We start from the raw sequence: 24,325 nt of genomic DNA on the forward strand, positions 1-24,325 counted from the left end.
ATAATGATCTGTTGATATAAGTTCATCAGTTGAAACAAACATATGGCCCCGGTGCAGGATGTTGTTAGCGGGGGAGTCAGGGAAAGAGAGGGGAAGGAGGTATATGGGAACTCTGTACTTTCTGCCTAATTTTGCTGTGAACCTAAAACTGCTCTAAAAAACAAAATCTATTAAAAAGAAGAAAGCATTATCAGTTTTCCATTGTTCAATACCTTACCTTCATGCCTCTGTGGTTTGATATTGGGTATTTCTGATCATATTCACCTTTTAGTGCACCCTTTGTTACAGTCACCTAGTGTAGCTGCTATTTTATGAATATGCCATCCATTTTATTTGCTCTCCCCCCACCACCCCCTTGCCTCCATGGCTACAGACATAGTTCCAACTACCTGCTTTTCCTATTGTATCTAGGAAATCCTCACCATCTTTCAAGATTTAATTTAGATGCCACCTCCTCTATGAAGTCTTCCCTGAAGAGACTAAATCTCACCCACCCTGTTGCTTTTGTGCCACTTGGTAACTGTAGTTTCTTAGAAATAAGAACAGAATCTCTTTCATTTCTCAGTCTCTAGTGCCCCATGGAGTCCCTAGCACATAGCAGTACCTATTAAATGTTTTCATTAAATTGGCCTGTTGGAAGAACATTTTTCAAACTGAAGTCTGGAGATTAAATTCTGATGTATTTCAGGGGTCTGTGAATTCTCTAAAAGATTTAAAAAAATTTTTTTTTAATATTTACTTATTTTTGAGAGACAGGGAGAGAGAGAGAGAGAAACAGAGCGTGAGCAGGGGAGGGGCAGAGAGAGAGGCAGACACAGAATCTGAAGCAGGCTCCAGGCTCTGAGCTGCCAGCACAGAACCCTACACGGGGCTCGAACTCATGGACTGCAAGATCATGACCTGAGCCGAAGTCCGACACTTAACCGACTGAGCCACCCAGGTACCCCATCTAAAAGATTTTTTTTAATGTTGCATTTTCATTTTGATGATAATTCTGAATCACCTGGATCTGCATTATAATCAAGTCACACTGCACAATTTCAGTGCCCATGTTTGTGTTTGGGAAACATTGGACTAAAACATTCGTCAGAATGTATATAAACTTCTGATGACAGAGGAGTGCTGGCTGTAAGTGTTCATTCAATCTTTGAAAAATATAACTGGTTTTACTCAGCAGTACCTTAGCCAGCAGGCTAGGATATTTCTTACTTACTTCTTGTTGGTAAATTGAATAGAGTACTTAGGAGTGGTTTTATTTGTCTTCATTTCTATGTCTTCAAAAAAAAATTTTTTTTAATTAAAAGAAAAGGAGGGAAGGGAGAGAAGAAAAAGGATAAAGGAGTCACCAGACATAAAAAATGGAGTTTTGATAGGATGGCATAAGGATTTGGCCAAGGGTGGCATTTCCTTTTCTCACTCTCACTTTTAGGACCTGTTTCAGTTAACTAGGGGAATGGTTGAGCCCTTGAAATCAGCAGGTCCCCTGGCTCCAAAAGTGATTGTGTGAATTCGGATGTGATAGCACCTTTCCACCATGTAAGAGTCTCTTGCTGCAGTCATCTCGGCTTCTGCATGAAAGGAGATGGGATCTGATCAATGAATCTACCAGTCTAGACTTAAAGTACCATTGAAAAGCTTGATAAAACAATAGCCAAATTATGGGAAGAGCTTAAAGGTCCATCAACTGATGACTGGATAAAGAAGATATGGTTTATATATACACTGGAATACTACTTGGCAATGAGAAGGAATGAAATCATGCCATTTGCAGCAACATGGATGGAACTGGAAGGTATTATGCTGAGTGAAATAAGTCAGTCAGAGAAGGACAGATATCATGTTTTCACTCATATGTGGATCTTGAGAAACTTAACAGAAGATCATGGGGGAAGGGAAGGGGAAAAAATAGTTAAAAACAGAGAGGAGGGGAGGCAAACCATAAGAGACTCTTAAATACAGAGAACAAACTGAGGGTGGATGGGGTGGGGGTGGGGGAGAGGGGAAAGTGGGTGATGGGCATGGAGGAGGGCACTTGTTGGGATGAGCACTGGGTGTTGTATGTAAGCCAATTTGACAGTATATTATATTCAAAAAAAGAAAAGAAAGAAAGAAAAACTTGATAAAAATCTAGCAAATCCTGGGTGGCTCAGTTGGTTAAGTGTCTGACTCTTGACTTCGGCTCAGCTCATGATCTCACAGTTCATGGGTTCAAGCCCCAGGTCAGGCTCTGCACTGACAAGAGGAGCCTGCTTGGGATTCTCTCTCTCTCTCTCTCTCTCTCTCTCTCTCTCTCTCTGCCCCTCCCCCATCTCTCAAAATTAATAAACTTAAAATTTTTGAAAAAAAATCTTCCAAATCCTAATTTATTAAGAGTCTTTTCACATAGATGATAATTGGTACGAGTAAGTCATAGGCAGTTTAAAAAGGTTTTCAGCTCTTTTCACTATGCATTTGATTTTTCACCTTCCAAAGCAACTCACTTTCATTAAGTTTGTTCAAACAAATCTAGATCCTTCTCTGGTTTCCTTGAACACACAGCTGTGTGCATCTCAGTAAGACTGATTATTGCTGACTTCCTGAAAAGAACATGGAGATGCAAATAGCCAGGTGTTGTCATCATCATTGCACAAAGTAGAAGTCATCAGAGCTGAACTAAGATATACCTCTCTGACGAGCATCTACTTGAGTAAGTTTGTAAAAGTGAGCTTGGATTTACCATGTTCATTTGCCTGAGGCTGTTCAGAAATGCCCAAGGAAAAGATTATGGTCTCTCTAACTTCAGTTCTCGTGGGTATCTCTTAGTCTAAATATTGTAGTCCGTGGTAAGTATTTTCTGAATATGGGTGGGGAGGTGGGAAATTCGGAAATCAGTACCTTTTTTTTTTTTTTTTTTTTTTTTTATAAAAGCCATATAATACATCGGTTTTTAAGGAAACAACAGGATGGTAATGAATGTTTGGTCTTGTCAGGGGTCAAGTATGTACTATCTTAAAGACAAAAGGTGCATTTGGATTTTGGAATTTTGTGGTTCAAATAAATTTCAACTGAAGCAATAAGCACATCTCATCTGAATAAAGAAAAATACAAAAAAAACAAAAACAAAAGCAAAAAAACCCACCCTAAATTTAACCCCTCCCGTATGGGATAATTGAGGTTTTGTTGCTTAATCAGAAACTAAGGAATAGTAGCAGGTATCCCAGGGCCTAGGGTTTTAGTTTATAATGGAATGAGTTAGTCAGCGGTTGGGAAATATACTCAGTATTTAAGCCTTTCACATGAACTACTACTTTAAATAGTTACTCACCTGTTTTTTTTGTTTTTTTTTTTAATAGGTTGGCTTATGTATAAAGATGACTTAGCTCTTTGGGAAAGTCATATATATATGCTAATATTGTAAGAGTCATGCTGTGTACTAGGCTTTTGTCCCAATTAAAATTGCAGTTGGAAGAAAGAAAATTATTGGGTTTGATTTTTTTCTTTTGTTATAAAATGATTTTGAGCTCTTTAAAAAACATATACTGTGTTAAGTTCCTTTGTTTTGGCAAATCTAACTTTCCTGACTTTATATTGATAGACATCAAACTGACATAGAATTGCTCTACAATTTTATTTATTTTTTATGTTTTGTTTTTAAAGGTTTTTTGTTTGTTTAAGTAGTCTCTACATGCAACACGGGGCTTGAACTCACGACCCCAATGTCACAAGTTGCATGCTCTTCCAACTGAGCAAGCCAGGCACCCCAAAGTGCTCTGTAGTTTTAAAGAACATTCCATTTTTCATATTATATGTTAGAATGCTTTTGGCTGCAGATGACAGAAATTCCCAACTCAACTGGCTTAAACAGTAAGGAATGAATCGCTTGCACATAACAAAAAGTCCAGGAGTGGTTGATTTTTTGGCTTCGTGATATCGTTCAAGACCCAGATTCTTTTCATGTTTCTGCTCTGCCAACTTCAGCTTTTGGCTTCATCCTCTAGTCCCTCATGGTTTCAAGTTGGCCACAGTAACTCTAAGGTGTCATATCGTTATCATAGCCGAGGCAAAATGTCTTCCAGCAGATTTTCCTTTACACCTCATTGTCCAGACTAGGTCACATGCCCATATGTAAACCAATTAATGCACAGGGATGTGTCCACCATGATTCATTTAGACCAATGAAGACCTTAGTCTGAATCAAATGGGTGATGGTTGGGACAGGGCAGGGGAAGGTGGGTACTTGAACAAAATTAGAATGCTATTTGCGAGGAAGAATGGGAGAATGCCAATGCGATGTGCATAACAAATGTGGCTTTTGGGATCCCTAAAGCTCAAATTAAGTACCTTTTATGTAGGATCTTGAAATTGTCTGCCCATGTCAAAATGTAGCCTTGGAAGCTATATTATCTGACTACATGCATTCATTTTTTTGTTCTGCACAGAAACCTGGTCAGGATTGACCCCCAGCCTAGATACTAGGATCCGGTCCAGTCTTGAGAAACTAGCCACATGGCATGGTAGGCACTAAGAGAAGGGAAGATTAGTCAGAGGCAAGCAGTAGCTTCCCAGGAAATGGTAGCAGGGATGTAAATCCACAAAGAACACCAGGATTGATCAAGGATGTGACAAATCTAGGCTGTGTATGTGAGTTCAGGTTACAGAGAACATGACGGCAGGGCACTTTGAGAACTGCAGGGTGAAGACAGTGTTCCAGCTCTTCTAGCCTCAACTGTGGAAAAAGAAAGTAGCGTGTGGGCCCAGGGTCTACTGACAGGTACAACGCAGGGCTCTTGAGATGCTAACCTGTTCCTACTGGCTCCTCTTGGTTCTTAGGTGCACTTGGGGATGGAACTGGTAGAGCATGCAGTTAAATGGATGCTCATTTTGAAAGTACTAATGAAACTCAGGCAGGGCCAGAATTTATGTAAATGCAACGTTAAATTGTGGTTTTGTTAATGTAGTGGTATGGCCGCGACTTTTATGGTGGCCGCGCCCTCACCCCTGGCTCTCAGCGTCCTCCACACACATACACACCTTCCTTAGTTTGTCCTCACAGCCGTTACTGCTGCAGGAAGATGTGTTTACTGTTTATTGTCTTGCTCCCTCACTAGAAGTAGGATTCATGAAGATGGGACCTTTACTTTTTTTTTTCATGTTTTGTCACCTCCAGACTGAGAATGTGCTTGGAGTATTGTAGGTAGTCATTTAAGATTTGTTGGACGAGGGGCGCCTGGCTGCCTCAGTTGGTAAAACATGTGACTCTTGTTGTTGGGGCTGTGAGTTTAAGCCCCACATCGGGGATAGCGTTACTAAAATTTTTTTTAAAACTAAAAGATTGGCTGAATGAATGAATAAGGTACCTCTTGATGTTCTTCCTAAAATTTTTCTCTGTTACCAAATTGATGTTCCTTTTTTTATTGGATAATAAGAACTATGTTTTTTCTGTTTCCTTTTATGTCTTAGCCACCAGGAATTGATAAGCTAAGTTCTGAGATCCTTAGCTTGGGATATCTGCACTCCCTCACTTACTGTAGAGCTTTTAAAAGTACTTATTTCAGTGACACATAATTTCAATGTTATTTATTATAAGTTTCTTCAAATTCTATATGGAAATAAACAAAGGTTGGATAATAATAAATGCACAGACTGAATGAAGGGCAAAAGAGAGAAGTCAAAAAGAACATCAGGATTTTGAGTCTGGATAAATAAGAATACTGGGGCTGTTATTAATAGAAATAGTAACCTGATCAAAACATTACTCATAAAAGTATCTTTCTCTGTCACCATGTTGGGCACATCTCACTCCATTGTTGCTTGGTCGTTTTTTTCCCTCTTCCCCATTTAGGCTTTGAACGCCATGAGGGAAAGGACTGTGTCTTTCTTGTTTATCATTGGATCCCCAGGCCTAGTATAGTGCCTAGCACATATTACCTTTTCTTTACCGTGCATTTTTCACTTTAAATCTCTACATTAGTAAACATTCACTTGTTTGTCATCTGCTCTTACCTTTTCAGCCTGCAATTTCCCCTCCTTCTCTCATTTTCCTGTGCCTTCCTTCCCAACAAAGAAACTTCATTCCTTTAACAGCAACAGCCTCCCTCTAGGGATGGTGAATGTATGCTTCTTCCTTTTCCAGTCTCCTGAACCTCATTCCCCTGATGACTAAACCAAAGGTGACTCATCAACTCATAGATTCGTATAACTGGAAAGGACCTGAGAGACGTCTTGTCTAATTGACTTATCTCTAGTTGGTCCAGAGAGGTGAAGCAAATTGCCCAAAGTCAAAATGCTAGTTGGTAGCAGGGCCAAAACTAGAACACACATCTCTTAACTCTGGATCTATATCTCACACTACAGAATGAGCAAGTTCCTTCCTAAGACCAGAAAGGAAAAGTACTACAGTAAAAGTAGAAATATATGTTTTCCTCTTAGTTGGAAATTTCAAATACAATCAGTATGTTATAGGAGTTAAGTATCAAACTACGTTAACTTTGATCTTGGGCATATTTGCTCTACGGACAAGTTATTTAAATCTTCTCTTTTAGTATGTCCTTTCTATCATTTTTCTATACATTTGTATATTTCATATACATATTTAAATCTGTAAGTTTTGTTTGTTAATAGTGAGAGAAGTTGCATCTGTGCATTTTTACATACACAAATGGAGTGATACTGGTTCTATTACTTCCTTTTGCTTTAACAGTGTCTTCAGGGACCTTTCTATATTAGTGCATATAATTCTGTCATTTTCTTTTTAATGACTGCATTGTACTCCATAACATATATGTTTATTTAACCACTTCCATATTAATTAATATTTAATTCTCATTTTTCACTGTTACAATTCTTGTAGTTAAGTCTTTATGCAGATATCCTTGTGCATATATGTGACTCCCTCTTCAGGATTGATATTCAGAAATGCAAATACTGGGTCTCAGAATAGGCACAAAGTCCCCTCTATTCTGAAAACAAGCTATGGCTGAATTACTGCTAACTCAATTTCTGCAATTCATAGTCATGTTAACTGGGCAGGGAATGAGTCTTTCGACTGTCTGTAGTATATTAGGAACTGGGAGCCTTTTAGAGAAATTTCTCCTTCATCTTTATCCCATACTGTGTGGAAAATACATTGTGTTTTGAGGTAAAATGAAGTCAAAACAGTCTCCTCCCCCCCCTTCCAAGTGTTTGAAATTAGTGAGTTTAGGGTCTCCAAGCAACCTCTGCTTGGCTCTATGATGGCAGTTACCACAGTACTGTAATTGTTGGTACTTATCTGTTTGTACCCACCTCCTAAACTTTGGGCTTTCTAAAGGGTAAAGATTATGTTTATGTTTTTTTATCCCTAGAACATTATCATGATACCTAGCACATAATTTTGTTTTGTTGAACAAATTAATGAACTCAGTTCAACATTAGCATTTGTTGAGTACTTCATACATACAAAGATTACTGAGAACTGATGGAAACGAAGTTCTACCTTCAAGGAATTTAGACTCATGGGAGAGATAGATGCTGAAAACCTCTAGGAATCAAGGCATTAGTGACACAGGTGATTTAAGTTCAAAGAACTGTGGAACTTCCCAGGAGGACTAATTAAGGCTGACTGAAGAAGTTTTCACAAAGGAAATAGCATTTGAGGTGAGCCTGATAGGACAAGTTGGTGATTTTTTTATGATTTATCATTTATGTGATTAAGAATAGGTGGCTTTAAGCAGTGCTTTGGAAACCATTTGGTCACCTCATAGATAGATATCATGTAGCCTTAGTACTACAAAAAGGCTAAAGGTAGAGTGTTATACTTGGGTTCTAGAACTAGAGCCTCAGAACCTAGATCAAGCCAAAAAAGCTTTAGCTCTTGGTATACCTGTGGAGGAAGAAGTTGTTTCCATATATAAAATGTCAATTCTGATGTCTTAGCATGCTATTTCTCTTCTTTTCAAATAAAACAAAAACTTCTCTTGACATATCCCCCTACCTTGACCAGCAGCCACCCCATTTCCTTGATCTGCTTTGCTGAAAAACTTCTTAAGTGATCTTTCTGTCTCCAGTTCTCCCATACTGTCTTAAACCCACTTCTAGGAACAGCATACAGAACCCAGAAATGGACCCACAAATATTTGGCCAACATGTATCTTCAACAAAGCAGGCAAGAATATCCAATGGAAAAAAAAGACAGTCTGTTCAGTAAATGGTCCTGGGAGAACTGGATAGCAACATGCAGAAGAATGAAATTGGGCCACTTTCTTACACCATCCACAAAAATAAATTCAAAATGGATGAAAGACCTAAAATATGAGACAGGAAACCATCAAAATCCTACAGAAGAAAACAGGCAGCAACCTCTTTGACCTCAGCCATAGCAACTTCTTGCTAGATATGTCTCCAGAGGCAAGGGAAATAAAAGCAAAAATGAACTATTGGGACCTCATCAAGATAAAAAGCTTCTGCACAGGGGTGCCTGGGTAGCCCAGTTGATTAAGTATCTGGCTCTTCGTTTTGGCTCAGGTCATGATCTCATGGTTTGTGAATTTGAGCCCCGCATCAGGCTTGCGTTGACAGTGTGAAGCCTGCTTGGATTCTCTCTCTCCCAATCTCTCTGCCCATCTCTCTCTCTCTCTCTCTCTCTCTCTCTCTCTCTCTCTCTCTGTCTCAAAATAGATAAATAAACTTAAAAACAAAAAAAACTTCTGTACAGCAAAGGAAATAATCAACAAAACTAAAAGGCAACTGACAGAATGGGAGAAGATATTTGCAAATGACATATCAGATAAAGAACTTCTCAGACTCAACACCCAAAAAACAAATAATCCAGTGTAGAAATGGGCAGAAGACATGAATAGACACTTTTCCAAAGAAAGCACCCGGATGGCTAACAGACACATGAAAATATGTTCAACATCACTCATCATCAGAGAAATACAAATCAAAACCATGACGAGGTACCACCTCACACCTGTCAGAATGGCTAACATTAACAACTCAGGAAACAACCGATGTTGGCGAGGATGCAGAGAAAGGGGAATACTATTTGCCCTGTTGGTGGGAATGCAAACTGGTGTAGCCACTCTGGAAAACAGTATGGAGTTTTCTCAAAAAATTAAAAATAGAATTACCCTATGATTCAGCAATTGTCCTATAGGTATTTATTCAAAGGATACAAAAATGCTGATTTGAAGGGGCACATGCACCCCAATGTTTACAACAGTGCTATAAATAATAGCCACATTATGGCCATATGGCCATCGACTGATGAATGGATAAAGAGGTGGTACAATGGAATATTACTTGGCAGTCAAAAGAATGAAATCTTGGGGCTCCTGGGTGGCTTGTTTGGTTGAGCATCTTTCTCTGCTCCTCCCCTGCTCATAGTATCTCTCTCAAAAGTGAATAAATGGTTTTAAAAAAAGAATGAAATCTTGCCATTTGCAATAACGTGGATAGAAGTAGAGTGTATTATGCTAAGTGATGTGACTCAGAGAAAGACAAATACATGATTTCACTCATATGTGGAATTTAACAAACAACAGTTGAACATAAGGGAAGGGAAGGAAAAAATAAGATAAAAACAGAGAAGGAGACAAATCATAAGAGACTCTTAAATAAAGAGAACAAAATACGGGTTGCTGGAGGGAAGGTGGGTGGGGGGGATGGGCTAAATGGGTGATGGGCGTTAAGGAAAGCATTTTGTGGGATGAGCACTGGGTGTTGTATGTAAGTGATGAATTGCTGGCTTCTTCTCCTGAAACCAATACTACACTGTATGTTAACTGACTTTGAATTTAAATAAATTAACTTAAAAAACAACAACACTTCTGTCATGCTCTTACCCCTACCAGTCCATCAAAACCGTTCTTGTCAGAGTCAACAGTGTCCTCATTGTTACTCAATCTAATGGTCAGTTATTAGTTTTCTTCCACCGTGACATTAAATATGCTCCCAGTGCATAATTTCTAATGGTTGGTTATGCAAGTACTTTGAAAAGTATAAAACACCATACAATATACTATGATAGTATCATTATTCCTTCTTTAAGAACCTGAAAATTTGTTTTTAAAGATTTTGATTTCTTTTCTTTTTTTTTTTTTTTCCCTATAGGGGACATGGTCTCAAAGTACAGAGAACCTTTGATCCACACATTCCTGAGGGGGGCAAGAGATCCAGATAGTGCTCACAGGGCCAGCAGCTTATCTAACCTTGGAGAACTGTGCCAGAGGCTGGACTTTCTGCTGGGCTCTGTGGTTCATGAGGTACTGCATGTTGATTATTTTTCTAATGCTTGTTTTTACTTGGACCTGTGATATAGCTTGGGGTTGAGAGTCAGATCTCTGGTTTTTTTTTCCAGATCAGATAAAACATTGAACCTGCCTCAGCCTCACTAGTCTTATATGTATATTGGAAGTTAGATTCATAAGCATTTTTTATGGCAAGTGACACCAAGTCACCTTAACTTACCTTATGTATTAAAAGAGGATTGAGGGGCACCTGGGTGGGTCAGTCAGTTAAGCATCCAACTCTTGGTCTCTGCTCAGGTCATGATCTCATGGTTTGTGGGTTCGGACCCCACATCGGGCTCCTCACTAACTGCTTGGGATTCTCTCTCTCTCTCTCTCTCTCTCTCTCTCTCTCTTTTCCTCTCTGCCCCTCCCACATGCATGCTTTCTCTCTCTCTCTTAAAATAAATAAACTTAAAAATAAGAGAAGTAAATGTTACTTAAAAAAAGAAAAAAGGCGTCTGGGTGGCTCAGTTGGTTAAGTGTCCAACTTCAGCTCAGGTCATGGTCTCATGGCTTGTGGGTTCAATCCGGCACAGGTTCTGTGCTGTCAGCTCAGAGCCTGGATGGAGCCTGTTTCGGATTCTGTGTCTTCTTCTCTCTCTGCCCCTCCCCCACTAACACTCTGTCTCTCTCTCTCAAAAATAAACATCTCTACCCTAGGTCTCTGGGCCATCTGTGAGCTCATCTCTGTTCACAGAAAATTCCCAGGCATAGATTCTAATTGGTCCTCTTTGGTCAGAGGTGCCCTGTATTCAGGGGGACGAGGTTATTTACCAGAAAGACTAATTAAGTTCCATGTTTTGTTTACCATGTTACACCTAGTACATGGTACATAGTAGGTCGAGGATGACTGGGCAGCCATATAGGATGTTGGCACTGCACGCTCTTCCTGGTTTCAGAGTTTCTGAGTTAATGAAATGTGCGTCCTGTTGTTGTCCTCTATGAACATCTTCCTCTAGCCCCTTACATTTTATCTTTGCCCTCACGTTTATTTAGTCATCGGTATATTAATATATATCTTGACTTCCTGCTGTGTGCTAGGCACTCTGCTATTAAAGATGATGCTGGATGGAAAAAGATTAGTTAATAAGTAGCCAGGAGTCGTTTTATTACCAATGCACTTGACTATCTTAAATCTTTATTTGGAAGAAAATGACATGTAAATTATAAATATATAAATTTTTAAAAGTTTATATTACCTTTTTATTTATGAGAGACCATATCTCTCACATAGAGCATATAACTTCACTAGACCAAAAACTTACAAAACTGTAATACTGGCTTCTTTATTCAGACCATGTTGAACAACAAATCTTAAGAAGTTCCTAGGGAGAAGGAATTTTCTTTGATGTCGTGATTGTGTCTTATCGCTAAGCAGAAAAATACACTCATGGATGTACGCATACCCTTGAATTTATGGCATTTCCTGATTCCTGAGCTTTATAGGCTTTGTTTTATTGATAGTAAAGGCTACTCATGCCCTTAAATTCCAACTTAGGATTTTTTTTTCCAACTTAGGATTTTTAAGAAAGTTATGCATCAGTCACTTCCTCTCCTTTAACTCTTCCATGAGGGACACACCTTTTTGCCCATCTTTTTATATATTTTTTTCTTTTTTAAAAAAGTTTTTATTTGAATTCCAGTTAGTTAATATATAGTGTAATATTTGTTTCAGGTGTAGAATTTAGCAATTCAACACTTACATACAACACCTGGTGCTCATCACAAGTGCCCTCCTTAATAGTCCCCACTACCCATTTATGTGTCTTTTTTAAAAAACTTAGAAATAATGCTTCTTACCAACTTAACACCTTAGAGTGCTCTACCATATGTGAACCGTTAGATATCTGATCTTTGGTTGTTTTGGATGTCACTCATCCAAGGAGTGAATCTCTTGTCCTTTAGTATATGAACTTGTAACACAATAGAAGGCATTTGCGGGTCTATTTAATTATATTGTCTAAAGATTTCAGCCTTTTATAACTTCTCTGGGTCAAATATGGAAGCAGTTCCCACATTTTTTTCCTGTTTATTTGGTACCTTCATATGACTCAACCCAAACCAAGCCATAAGCTGTGATATGAACCAAACCCAAACATTATTATTTTTAATAACAGCTTTATTGAGATGGAAGTCACATACCATATAAATCACCCATTTAAAGGGTACAATTCAACTGCTTCTAATATATTTGCAGAATTGTGCAAGCATCACAAAATTTTTTAAAACATAGCTGTGAATGGAATGAAAACTTACCCTGGATCTCCAAGTGGATCAGCTTAGGTTTGACAGGATCCCATATACTTTCTAAAACCATTGGCCCCAAACAATACCTGAACATCATGGTCTTCTCTGAACCAAAAAACTGAGACCATGTTTCTTCTTGAGTCCCTAGACTCTTCTTCCCGTTTTCTCTCTTAAGGAAACTGTAGCTTGCTGGCAGCATATGATTTTCCATCAGAGTGTTAGAGAAATTTCTTGGTTTGGTTGATTAGAAAAATTGAGCTCAAGCAGGTTTTTATAACATTCAAGAAGTATCATCTCTCTGGAGACCCACCTGACCTGTTGATAGAGAATGAAATTTCCAAGTGCACTTGGGGATGGGAATCAGTGAGGGCCTACCTCCTCCACCTACTTACCTGCATTCATTCAAGCACACATGGCTTAGACTCTGAACTCAGTGTCTCACTTAGAAAATGGGATCAAAGGGGCGTCTGGCTGGCTCAGTCAGTCGAGCATGCAACTCTTGATCTCGGGGTCATGAGTTCAAGCCCCATGATGGGGATAGAGATTACTAAAAAAAGGGGGCAGGATTAAAATGCCTGCAATGAAGGATTGTTACAAGGATCTAGAGATAATGTATATGTGGAAAATAAGAAAAAGCAGAGGATAAGGGTGGCCAGCATTGTAGTGTTGGGTGGAGGGGAGGTTGCAATGTTAAATAGGGTATTCAAGGTGAAGCTCATTGAGAAGGTGACATTTGAGAAACGATTTGGTGTTTTGTTTTGTTTTGTTTTGTTTTGTTTTGTTTTGTTTTGTTTTGTTTTTGTACTGAGATTTTTCTTTAAGGAGGATTTTGGTGACTTAAAGGAGGCCAATGATGACAGTGATCATCATGGCAGCAAGGAAATGAGAAGAACAGGGGTAACTAGCCTCCTTCCGATGTTACCTCTCGTACATTTACCAAACACCTGCAGTGTGCCAGGCCCTTTGTCAGGGGCCAAGGTTGCAAAACCCTACAAGATACCAACCTTGGCTTCTAGGCATAGGTAACCTAGTAGAAGACACAAACATCAATGGCCACAGTTGTAGTCCTTCGTGATAAGTGCTGGAGGAGCATATTTTAGGAGCCCCTCAGTCAGGTTTGAGTGTTGACAAAGAGGTGCTAGAGGAAGAGATGTTTGTACCTGAATCTTTAGAACAAGTAGAAATTGGGTAGCCCAAGAAGGCACTTTGGCAGAAAGAATAGCTGTGCAAAGGCAGTGTGGTGTGGGACAGCCTGGCAATATTTGGAAAACTGTAGGAAGATCCTAAAGGCTGGAGTGAAGGAGTGGGGGTGGGAGGTTAGTCGGTGGCAGAACCGAGGCAAGAGAGGCAGGCAGGGTCTACATCATAAGGGGTCTTTTAACTTTACAATTTCCTGGCTCACAGCAAGAATCTCGGATTGCTTATTAAACCTTCAGAAATGAAGTGTAAATAGGTAGTAGGCTGTTCACTTACCATGAGTGCTAACACAAAAGAGCTTTTAAATTCCATGTGAGGAGCTGCTGCTGTGGGGGTACCTGCCTGGCCAGCCCCTTGTCCAGTGACCCTGCCCTACTTCTCGAGATCTGGACTTCCTGAAACATCAATCCCAGGTGTGTTTATGATCACTAACAAATTGTGAGCATGACAAGGGCGGAGCCCATCTTTATTTACCTTTGCATACCCCCTAGCACCCATCACAATGCTTGGCATGCAGTGTTTCTTGATAAATATTGAATGAAGAAGAAGGTAAGGCTTATTTGGGAAGACTGGTTCCTACATGCTTTAAGAATAGTAATAATTTTTTCTCTCTTCCTTTCTCTTGAAATAAATAATTGTTTTTGCTTGTTTTTTAATCTTAAAAAAAAAAAAAGAGGTTGCCTAGGTGGCTCAGTCAGTTAAGCATCCGACTTGGTTTCGGCTCAGGTCATGATCTCATGGCTCATGGGATCTGAACCGCATTGGGCTCTGCACTGATGGCTTGGAGCCTACTTGGGACTCTCTCTCTCCCCTTCTCTCTCCTTCTCTCTCAAAGTAAATAAAATTTTTTAATGTTTATTTATTTATTTTGAGAGAGGGAGAAAGAGCATGAGAGTGGAGGAGGGACAGAGAGAAACTGAGAGGGAGAATCCCAAGCAGGCTCTGCACTGTCAACACAAAGCCTGATGCAGGGCCCAATCCCACAAACCGTGAGAGTATCATGATCTGAGCCAAAATCAAGAGTTGGACACTCAACTGACTGAGCCACCCAGGTACCCCAAAATAAATAATTTTTTTTAAATCTTAAAAATAGTAATAATAGCAAGCACTTAATACTTTTCTGAGTACCTTACACATATCAACTGATCCAGTACTCACAAAGGAAACTGAGGCACAGAGAAATAAGTTGCCAAGGTCATGCAGATAGGAAGTGCAGGGCTGGGATTTGAATGTAGGCGGGCAATTCCAGAATCCATGCTCTTAACCAAACTGTATGTTGTCTCCCAATAAATGTTTTCAGTTCACTTATAAGATTTCTTTTGTGCCAAAAAAAAAAAAAAAAAAGATTGCATTTGTGCTTAAAAAGGAAGAGAATTGCCATACAAGTAGAGCTACTGACAGGAAGGGTCATGTAGCTCCATCTTCATAGCACTTGCTTTTGGCAGTGAAACTTCAGAAGGCAATATATTCCCTCTGATTTGAAAAACCAGGTGTTTCCATCCCACATAATTTGTCTCTTCTTTTTAGATGATCCTTCTCATGTAGCATCCCACGCTTGCCATGTCATCAGTGCCAAACCAGCTGCCTTGGGTGGACTACAAGTTTGAACATGATTGGACACCTGACAGCCTTAGTGTTTTGGCCATTGAGCCCTCCTATAGTTAGACCGCTCTTGTCCATTCTCATGGAAAAAGTGGGATAGTGGACATGGGTCTGAAGTAGTTCTTCATTTATTTGTTGATACCTTCCACAGATGTTCATTGAGCACTTACTCTGTGCCATTTATAGGAATTGCAACCAAGCTGTGTGCTAGATGGTGGGGATTCAGCTGTGAACACAACAAAGTTCCTTTCCTCATGTGGCTGATGTTCTAGAAAGGAGGGGTGGGTAATGAATAAGTAAGGAAGTAAACAAATATATACTGTGTCAGATGGAGTAAGTGCTAAGGAAATGAATCTAGTAAGGGAAGGGGCACAAAGGGAACTTGTTGTTGTATGTGAACTTGGATGAACAGGAAAAGATTCACTGATGAGTAACATTTGAGATAAGACCTGAAGGAAGCAAGGGGCTGATCCAGACAGATACCTGGGGAGAAAGAATTCTAGGTGCAGGGAGCAGCAAGTACAAAGGCCCTGAGGCAGGTGCATGCTTGACATGCTACTGAACAGCAAGGCCAATGCGTCAGAGAGGTGATGGCAGTCTTGATGGGGCCTCATAAGGAGTTTGGCTTTTACTTTGAGTGAGTTGGGAAACCAAAGCATAAGAATGAAATGATCTTTTTTTTTTTTTTAATTTTTTTTTTTAATGTTTACTTATTTTTGAGACAGAGAGAGACAGAGCATGAATGGGGGAGGGTCAGAGAGAGAGGGAGACACAGAATCCAAAACAGGCTCCAGGCTCTGAGCGGTCAGCACAGAGCCTGACGCAGGGCTTGAACTCACGGACTGCGAGATCATGACCTGAGCTGAAGTCAGACGCTTAACCGACTGAGCCACCCAGGTGCCCCAAGAATGAAATGATATTATTTTTTTAGTTACCGTGCCATTCTCTGTGACAGTTTGTTAAGTGTCCCATGAAAGCTCTTAAGTCTTTTGTAGTATGTTCTGGTGGAGAAGGAACTTTGAGGAAACTGGCCTTTGGCTGCAAACTGAAGGAATTCTCCTCTGTGAGCATTTGCCATGTTCCAGGTATGCTGGAGCACACAGATGAAGCACACAGTCTCTTCCCCCAAGGAAATCTCTGTAGAATGTGAAACACAGAAGAATAAATAGACACTGGACTAGAGTGATATGATAGAATAAGCACAAGGTGCTGAGGGAACCACAGCTGGGACCCTCAGTTAGACTTATCAGGGCAGCAAGAAGATTGCATTGATCAAGTGTCAGGCAGGCAGAGAAAGAGGATATGTGTAATCTGTTTTGGTACGAAATTAAACAAACTAACCACCATGGTCTCTTCTAACATGACCTGACCTGGGGGGTCGTAGCTGTAGCTGTTGGGCATCTGCAGAAAGCTGTCCTACCTGTTGGGTGGTCCAGATTTGGGCACTGTCTATTCTTGATGGCATTTGCTGGTAGGAAAGGAATATAAAGGATAGGATCAACGCCTTCAGTTCCTGTGCTGGAAATTCAGGTTTTTCTTCTCTGTTGATGTCAAGATTTAACTTGTTTGGAAAGCATTGTTATTTTTCCCTAATTCTCCTTGTTCTTGTCAAGAGCTGTGGTGCTTGAAACCAAATCTTGATAGGCATTTTCATCTTCATCGCTCTCTCTGGAAAGTAAACATGATGGAAGGGAACCACAGTGAGAGGCCTATCCTCAGTACAGTAAGTAAGATGTGCCCTAGGTGAGAAGTCCATAGGGAAATCCACTTTTAATGTGGTGCCCAGAATTCCATAAACCTGAGCTTTGAGGTCTGATGCAAAGCTATCACCTCTGATCCCACTGAATGATCCGGGTTGATTACCAGTTTCACCATGATTGACGCAGTTCCCTAAGTGCATGTTAAAGCTGCATAGGCCCCTGAGATGAGGACTGGAGTGCACGTTCTGGGAGAACCTCCAGAAGCTAACAGACCCAGCATGGTTCCATGAGCAGGTTATGTGAGCAAGCTGAGCACGTATGAATTGGAGACTGTACTGCCTTTGTTCTTAAGGTTTCTTAGTTGATGAAATAGAAGGGCAGATGGTCTAGTTTCACATAAGTAAGCAGACCAACTGAAATTTTAACAAAGAAATGGTTAGAAAAGGGATGAAAATGCAGTTGGAAAATTGAAGTCCTGCTTTCTTGACACATACCTCAACTCTGGTACCTTCTCTCCTGGAATTTTCCAAAGTTGGTTTGTAATCTTGCCATTTGTATTGTCTTTATTTGTGTAGTTCTGAGTATGCTTGGTGTGTGCCAGCTATTTGGGAAGTGATGTTTTTCCTTATTCCTGTTAGTTCCCGTCAAGTGTTAAATTGCTTAAACTGACTTATATAGTGTATGCAGAGGAATCATCATCTTCCTCTTTGCGTGGTTCTCAGAATGGCAGAATGGTGTACGTGTTTTAGGCAGTGATGACAAGAAAGCCTTCCACAGTGTGGTTTACTAGACTAGGTATGCTGACCCTGAAGGCAGGCAACATGAAGATCACATAGGATGGATTTCATCCTCTGGGAGGACTTAGGAACAGAACAGAACAGAATAGAAACATGACACCAATTCATAAATTAGTAAATACCTTACAGCATCTATCTATTTGCCAAGCCTTTTAGAGGTGAAAGTCAATGGTAAGTGTGTCCTTGGGGTTGAAGGTGAGAGAGACTGGTATGAGAGTGACTTGTTCCGATGGGTAGATGGAAGAGAGTGGCTATGCATCCTCCCTGCTTCTAGGGTTTGACTAGGGGTCTGCGTCAGTGGCCTGTAGGAGAGCAACATTACAAGTTCGTTATGGGAGCGTGACCTGAACAGAAGGCTGTTCTTGTCTCCAGATGATATCTGCAAGACCATATTAAAATTCTGATGCTTTAAAAACATTTTGCATTGGGCACCTGGGTGGCTCAGTTGGTTAAGCATCCGACTTCGGCTCAGGCCATGACCTTGCGGTCTGTGGGTTCAAGCCTCGCGTCAGGCTCTGTGCTGACAGCTCAGATCCTGGAGCCTGCTTCAGATTCTGTGTCTCCCTCTCTGTCTCTCTCTCTGCACCATCCCCACCAAACTCTGTCTCTCTCATTCAAAAATAAATAAACTCGGGGCGCCTGGGTGGCGCAGTCGGTTAAGCGTCTGACTTCAGCCAGGTCACGATCTCACGGTCCGTGAGTTCGAGCCCCGCGTCGGGCTCTAGGCTGATGGCTCAGAGCCTGGAGCCTGTTTCCGATTCTGTGTCTCCCTCTCTCTCTGCCCCTCCCCCGTTCATGCTCTGTCTCTCTCTGTCCCAAAAATAAATAAACGTTGAAAAATAAATAAATAAATAAATAAATAAATAAATAAACTTAAAAAAAAAAAACCATTTTGCATAATTGACCATCATATGTTTCATAGGATTTAGTCTTTGTGACAGAGGTGTTGAGGAAGGTTTGTGAACACCCTTCCTTTCATGGGCCACTTCCTGATCATCCTGGATGGCTGATTGCAGATGGACTGGGTCCTGTTCGGTGCATAAATAATAGTCTGTAGCAAGCAGGAGGCCATTCCAACTGATCTCACCAAAGCTTGTAATAACCAGCTATTCTCTCAGCCATGCCTTCAAAGTGGCACAAGGATTATAGCACTGGCCTTGCGGGGCAAGCCCTTTTCCAGGCAGGAATCTTCTGCCTCTGCTGATTGTGGGATTAACACCCGACAGCCAGAGCTGGACTCACTGAGAGCTGAGGCACGGCATGCTCAGCATAGTGTGGGAGACAGAGGTGGCAAAGCTGGATACCAGCAGGGCTCTAGGCCAAGAAGCCTTGATCCACCAAACCTGGAAACCTGGGCCCCAAACTCAACCCAGAGAGAGGCAGGCAAAAGGCTCGGGAGCATCTGCACATTATGCGGCCCCAGGCTGGTTTTTGTCCTTTAGTTACTAGACTGAATAAGCTAAACCTCCTTGTGTCAGGAAGGACTCAGACCTAGCTCTAACTTGTCTCTCTGATTTCAGCTCTTACCTTGTAAATACTAAGGGTGCAAGTGGAGGTAGCTATTATATTGTTACCTGTTTGGAGGTCACCCAAGGAATTCCTCCTAAGACTGAATTGCTTCTACCGTTAATGCCACAGGCATGGAAGCCACTGATGGCCTTGGGTCAGGGTGTCCCAGGTCAAAAGCAGAAACAGCTTGCTGGATCTTACCGAAAAACAGCCCCCAAATTGTTGAGCTTTCCTGGGATTTCCCTTCACTCACAACATGCAAGTTTGTCTAATAGAGGTACAACTTGATTAAGTGCCAGTACATCACAGATGCAATTATATTTAAGAACAAGCTACTTCTTCTAATCTCTCTGCCATCGCTGATTAATTAGACACTTTGAACTATGCCCAACTGTTTGAAAGCTGTGAAAAATACAACCTGCATAGTTAAAATTTCTGCACAAGCCTATTTCCTCGTTTGTGCCTGTATTCTTTTTTTTAAAACCTTTTTAAAAACCATTCTTTAAACATAATATGTATTTATACATGTTTCCAAACACACAATCTGGCTATTTTTTTTTTATCATGGTTAGAAATCCTTCCATGGTTGGCCAAGAAATACACTCACACCGTAAATGAAATAACAAAATACGTGAGAAGCCAATTGAATAATTGAGACTTACCTTCAGATTATTGTTCCGTTGGTCACACTTTCAAAATTTTCATTTTCAATTTTTAAATCTTGCATGAATGCCTCAGGAAGATTTTTTTGCCATTGTTTTTAGGAGTATCTCTTTACTGAGGTTTTAAAATATTTTTGTTCTTAGCCAGGAGTGGGATGGGGGCAGGGTGGTAACAGGGTCTAGAAACATTCTTATTTTACGACATATAATTATTAGCTATATATCTGGCACATGCTGTGCTAGTAATTTCTAGTCTTTTCTGTTATAGAGCTGTCTTTTAAAGTAAATGAGCACTGAAAGACCTATTATACACATGAAGAAACCCGGGGAGACTCTGAAATTGGCCCCGGGTGACTCACATGGTGGGGTATGCTAGATTGCAGGACCAGGACACCTGGACATGTGGAAGTAGATCAGTTAGAATATTTATGTATTTTTCTATCCCTGGGCTGTAACTTTCATCAACGGCGCATTCATATTCATGCTGGGCCTTGAACTCCAAAGCCTGCTTAGCTAAATCCCCATGGTCCTCACTCCCTAGAAAGCCACTATGGTTTGGACCATCTTTCCTTCCTTTGATTTAGCATTCCCAAAGGGGGACAAGTAACATTTCTTCCTACTTTTGAGGAAATACTTGAATTTGACCATACCTTTGTTTTATACACATATCCCTGCTGACTCCCTAATCTTCTTCCTGAATTCCAAACCGGATTTTGCCCTTTTCCGGAAAAGCCAGACTAAATCAAGATCTCCACCACTAGATCTGTCTCTCTTTATGGAGAATGAGGTAACTATCCACCCCTCTCTAAGCCAGATTGTTTGTGGTGGATGTGTAGAAAGTGGAACATAGTTGAAAAACTTAAGGTAATTGTGCAATCCTGAATTTTATTGACTTTTCCCCTCGTCCTCCTAGGTAACAGCTTGCCTGATTGCTGTGGCTAAGACAGACCATGAAGTTCAAGTGCGCAGAGCTGCCATCCACGTGATCGTGCTGCTGTTTCGGGGCCTCAGCCAGAAAGCTACTGAGGTAAGTCAGTTTCTCACCATATGCAGTTTCCGTACCTTTTTGGTTTTTTTCCTGCTCATCAATCTCACCACAGGAGACCTCAGACCTTATCCCCAGAATAAAATCAGCCGAGATTTTATTCTGTAGTAGGAAAGTTATATTGCTTGCATCTTTAATAGGAGTCCCTATTTCTTCTGAAATAGTAGGCAAACCACACCCTACTGCTGGAGGAGAACCAGAGCATAAGTCTGTGGATCGAGACTCTGAGTCCTGGTGTTCTTCTCAGAGGGGCAGACTCCAGGTGAGCAAACAGGAACACACTAAGCCTGCCTCTGGAGCCTGATCTTTAGTGACTGTCTCCCTGACTCCTTTCACTGTTCATACCAAATTACTAAAGGCTCTCATTTAAAAATGTTTCCTTTTTAGCTGTGAATTCAATCCACAAGATTTTAGTTGCTGCATAAATTAAACATCTTTCCTTCTCCAAGTGGATTTGGTTGGATTTCTCCCTAGTGTGTGGCCAATACGGGAAGAAAGTATATATATCCATATGTGTGCTAAGAATGAGTGACCTCTAAATTAATTTGCCTCTTGATTTTAATGGAAACCCATTCCCAGATGAGTTTATGGAGAGAGTTTACATTAATAATTCACTTCCTGCCGTCCACAATGCTCACTGGTGGCTGGCACATCAGTATTTAACTGTCAGTGAAGCCATTAGAAGAGTGTTTGTTTTGTGAGACCCACAGGCTTTATTCATGATAGAATGTTGCCACATGAAGTTCTTGACACCATTTTTGTGCAAGCATGAACTCATCAGTTGTCCCCTAGTTATTATCTAGGGTCTTGATGGTGGTGGGGAACACAAAGATCATAACTCAATAATGCAGATTAATTAAATAAATTGCTATCGGCTACAAACTGCCCTTGATGAGAGTCTGCTGTACAAGCGGGAGTTAAGAAAGTATTTTTCACCCATCCTTAAGATCTACAAAACCCTTGACAAATACACCATTGATATGTAGGTTGTTAACAAGAGTGGAAACTGGGTGAGAAGTATACAGGAATTCTCTGTGCTGTCTGTAAGTCTAAAATTATTTCAAAATAAAATTGTAGTTTAAAATGTGAATTACAACACTATTGAAATAGGTCCATACAACTGTGTGAGTGGGCCGTGGCAACCAGCACATCTGGGTACTTACCACTACTCACTGCTTGTCTTGGCCGGCGCTGCCCTTGCGGGCTGTGTGCTGTGCCTGGCTGCCGCCTGGCCCTGCCATGCTGCGGGCGCCGTGGCACCGGGTGCTCCAAACTGCTGTGCCGGGCAGCAGGGGATAAGACGCAGCCATGGTGCACCGAGATCACCTCCACACAATGAAGGAGTGGTGGGTTCAGGTGGGGTGACTAGCTGTGCCCCTGTTTGTGGCCTGTGTTTCCCGGCACTCCAGCTGTCTCCTGCTCTTCACTCGTGGAAGTCGTCAGGCAGATTTTTCACCTACGAGAGACTGCACATCTTCTACCAGGACTCTGTGGGTGTGGTTGGAAATCCTGAGATAGTTGTGCTTTTACCTAGGTTTCCAACTTCCAGCTGTGATTAGTACAAGATTTGGGAAGGTCTGACTGTGAGGTTTTAACAAGTGATTGCCCTGAGTTTCTTGGTCTTTGGTTGCAGTGACAAACAAGACCACATCACTGTTCCATATTTGAGCAGGCCAGCATCATAGAGGCATTTTTGTGGCATCTGGGGCTCCAGAACCATAGGATCAACCTTTGTCTCATGATTACAGAGGTATCGTTGCTCAGAAGGTGCTCTATAGGTTCGAGCAGAAATGATCTCGTCAGCTTACCGTGAGGAGTCTCTATCTGTCAAATGGAGGTATATTTCCTGAGATTCACCGTCCTCTCTTCCAAAAGCAGCTCAAGAATGGAGGCATGCTGGGGCGCCTGGGTGGCTCAGTTGGTTAAGCGTCCGACCTCGGCTCAGGTCACGATCTTGTGGTTTGTGGCTTCAAGCTCTGCGTCAGACTCTGTGCTGACAGCTCAGAGCCTGGAGCCTGCCTCAGATTCTATGTCTCCCTCTCTCTGCTTCTCCTATGCTCGCTCTCTATCTCTGTCTCTGTCTCTGTCTCTCTCTCTCTCTCAAAAATAAATAAACATTAAAAAAATGTTTTTAAATGGAGGCATGCTGTCACCCATCCTCACACGATTGACGCAGATTTCTTTGTATTCTCTCGAGGTCTCACCCCAGTCTATGGGCCGTACATCAAATGCTCTGGGGGTGAGCTGTGGGACATGTGGGCAGGGATACGCAACAATGACGAGAACTTAGTTATCGATAGTCTCTTGCGGTACATCATCCAGAGAAAGAAGTTTAGAACATGCTGGGTGGGAGCTCTTGCTTCTGTGACTATTCCCACTCATTTTATCGGTGGGCCATAGGATCCCACTAACCTCTATGCAGAGTTTTTGGAGCTGTGCAGGAAAACATTCCCATGGTCCACAGTGTCAATTCTAGCCACTCTCCACAGCTGGAGGACTCCATGGACTTCTTGAATGCATATATGGGCTTTATCAATTCCACTCCTTCTGAGCTAGGAGTATCTTCCCTGTGTTACCTCCTCCACTCCCTTATCTGTTGTGTATTCCATTTAGGAAAAAATGTACAAAAGAGATCCTGACCACCGAACACCATTCTCTCACAGAAGTCCACCTGACTCACATTGGTGATCAACATATAGTTAAAAGCCTAGAGAAGCTCCGGCTAAGGATGACCCAACAGTCACCCTCCCCCATCCTTCGAATATCTGAGCAAGTATATGACTTGCCATTGTCTTTGTGCTCTCAGGAAATTCTGGTGGGCACTACTGCTCACTGATACAGAGAGACAGTCTTAGAAGTCTTTTTTTTAAATTTTTTAAAAATGTTTTTATTTATTTTTGGGACAGAGAGAGACTGAGCATGAGCAGGGGAGGGGCAGAGAGAGGGGGAGACACACAGAATCTGAAGTGGGCCCCAGGCTCTGAGCTGTCAGCACAGAGCCCGACGTGGGGCTCGAACTCACGGAGTGTGAGATCATAACCTGAGCTGAAGTCGGACGCTTAACCGACTGAGCCACCCAGGCGCCCCTTAAAAGTCTTTTTATTGGGGCGCCTGGGTGGCGCACTCGGTTAAGCGTCCGACTTCAGCCAGGTCACGATCTCGCGGTCCGTGAGTTCGAGCCCCGCATCAGGCTCTGGGCTGATGGCTCAGAGCCTGGAGCCTGTTTCCGATTCTGTGTCTCCCTCTCTCTCTGCCCCTCCCCCGTTCATGCTCTGTCTCTCTCTGTCCCAAAAATAAATAAACGTTGGAAAAAAAA

At 41.4% G+C, this 24,325-nt stretch overlaps 1 protein-coding gene and 1 pseudogene across 3 annotated transcripts in view; both read left to right on the forward strand.

The window, feature by feature from the left end:
• Positions 1 to 24,325, forward strand: part of TANGO6 (transport and golgi organization 6 homolog) — a 192,976-nt gene that overhangs the window by 134,263 nt on the left and 34,388 nt on the right. For 2 of the 3 annotated variants that reach the window (XM_040442922.1, XM_040442923.1), the window contains 2 exons: positions 10,072 to 10,223; positions 20,878 to 20,991. In XM_040442922.1, coding sequence (XP_040298856.1) covers positions 10,072 to 10,223; positions 20,878 to 20,991 — 266 coding nt within the window. The remainder of the gene's footprint in view (positions 1 to 10,071; positions 10,224 to 20,877; positions 20,992 to 24,325) is intronic. The other variant, XR_005780797.1, reaches the window with a different exon arrangement.
• On the forward strand, positions 22,218 to 23,861 carry LOC121009707 (mesoderm-specific transcript homolog protein-like; annotated as a pseudogene).

Source organism: Herpailurus yagouaroundi, unplaced genomic scaffold, assembly GCF_014898765.1.
Source record: "Herpailurus yagouaroundi ecotype Mexico unplaced genomic scaffold, PumYag 190, whole genome shotgun sequence".
NCBI classification, from domain to species: domain Eukaryota; kingdom Metazoa; phylum Chordata; class Mammalia; order Carnivora; family Felidae; genus Herpailurus; species Herpailurus yagouaroundi.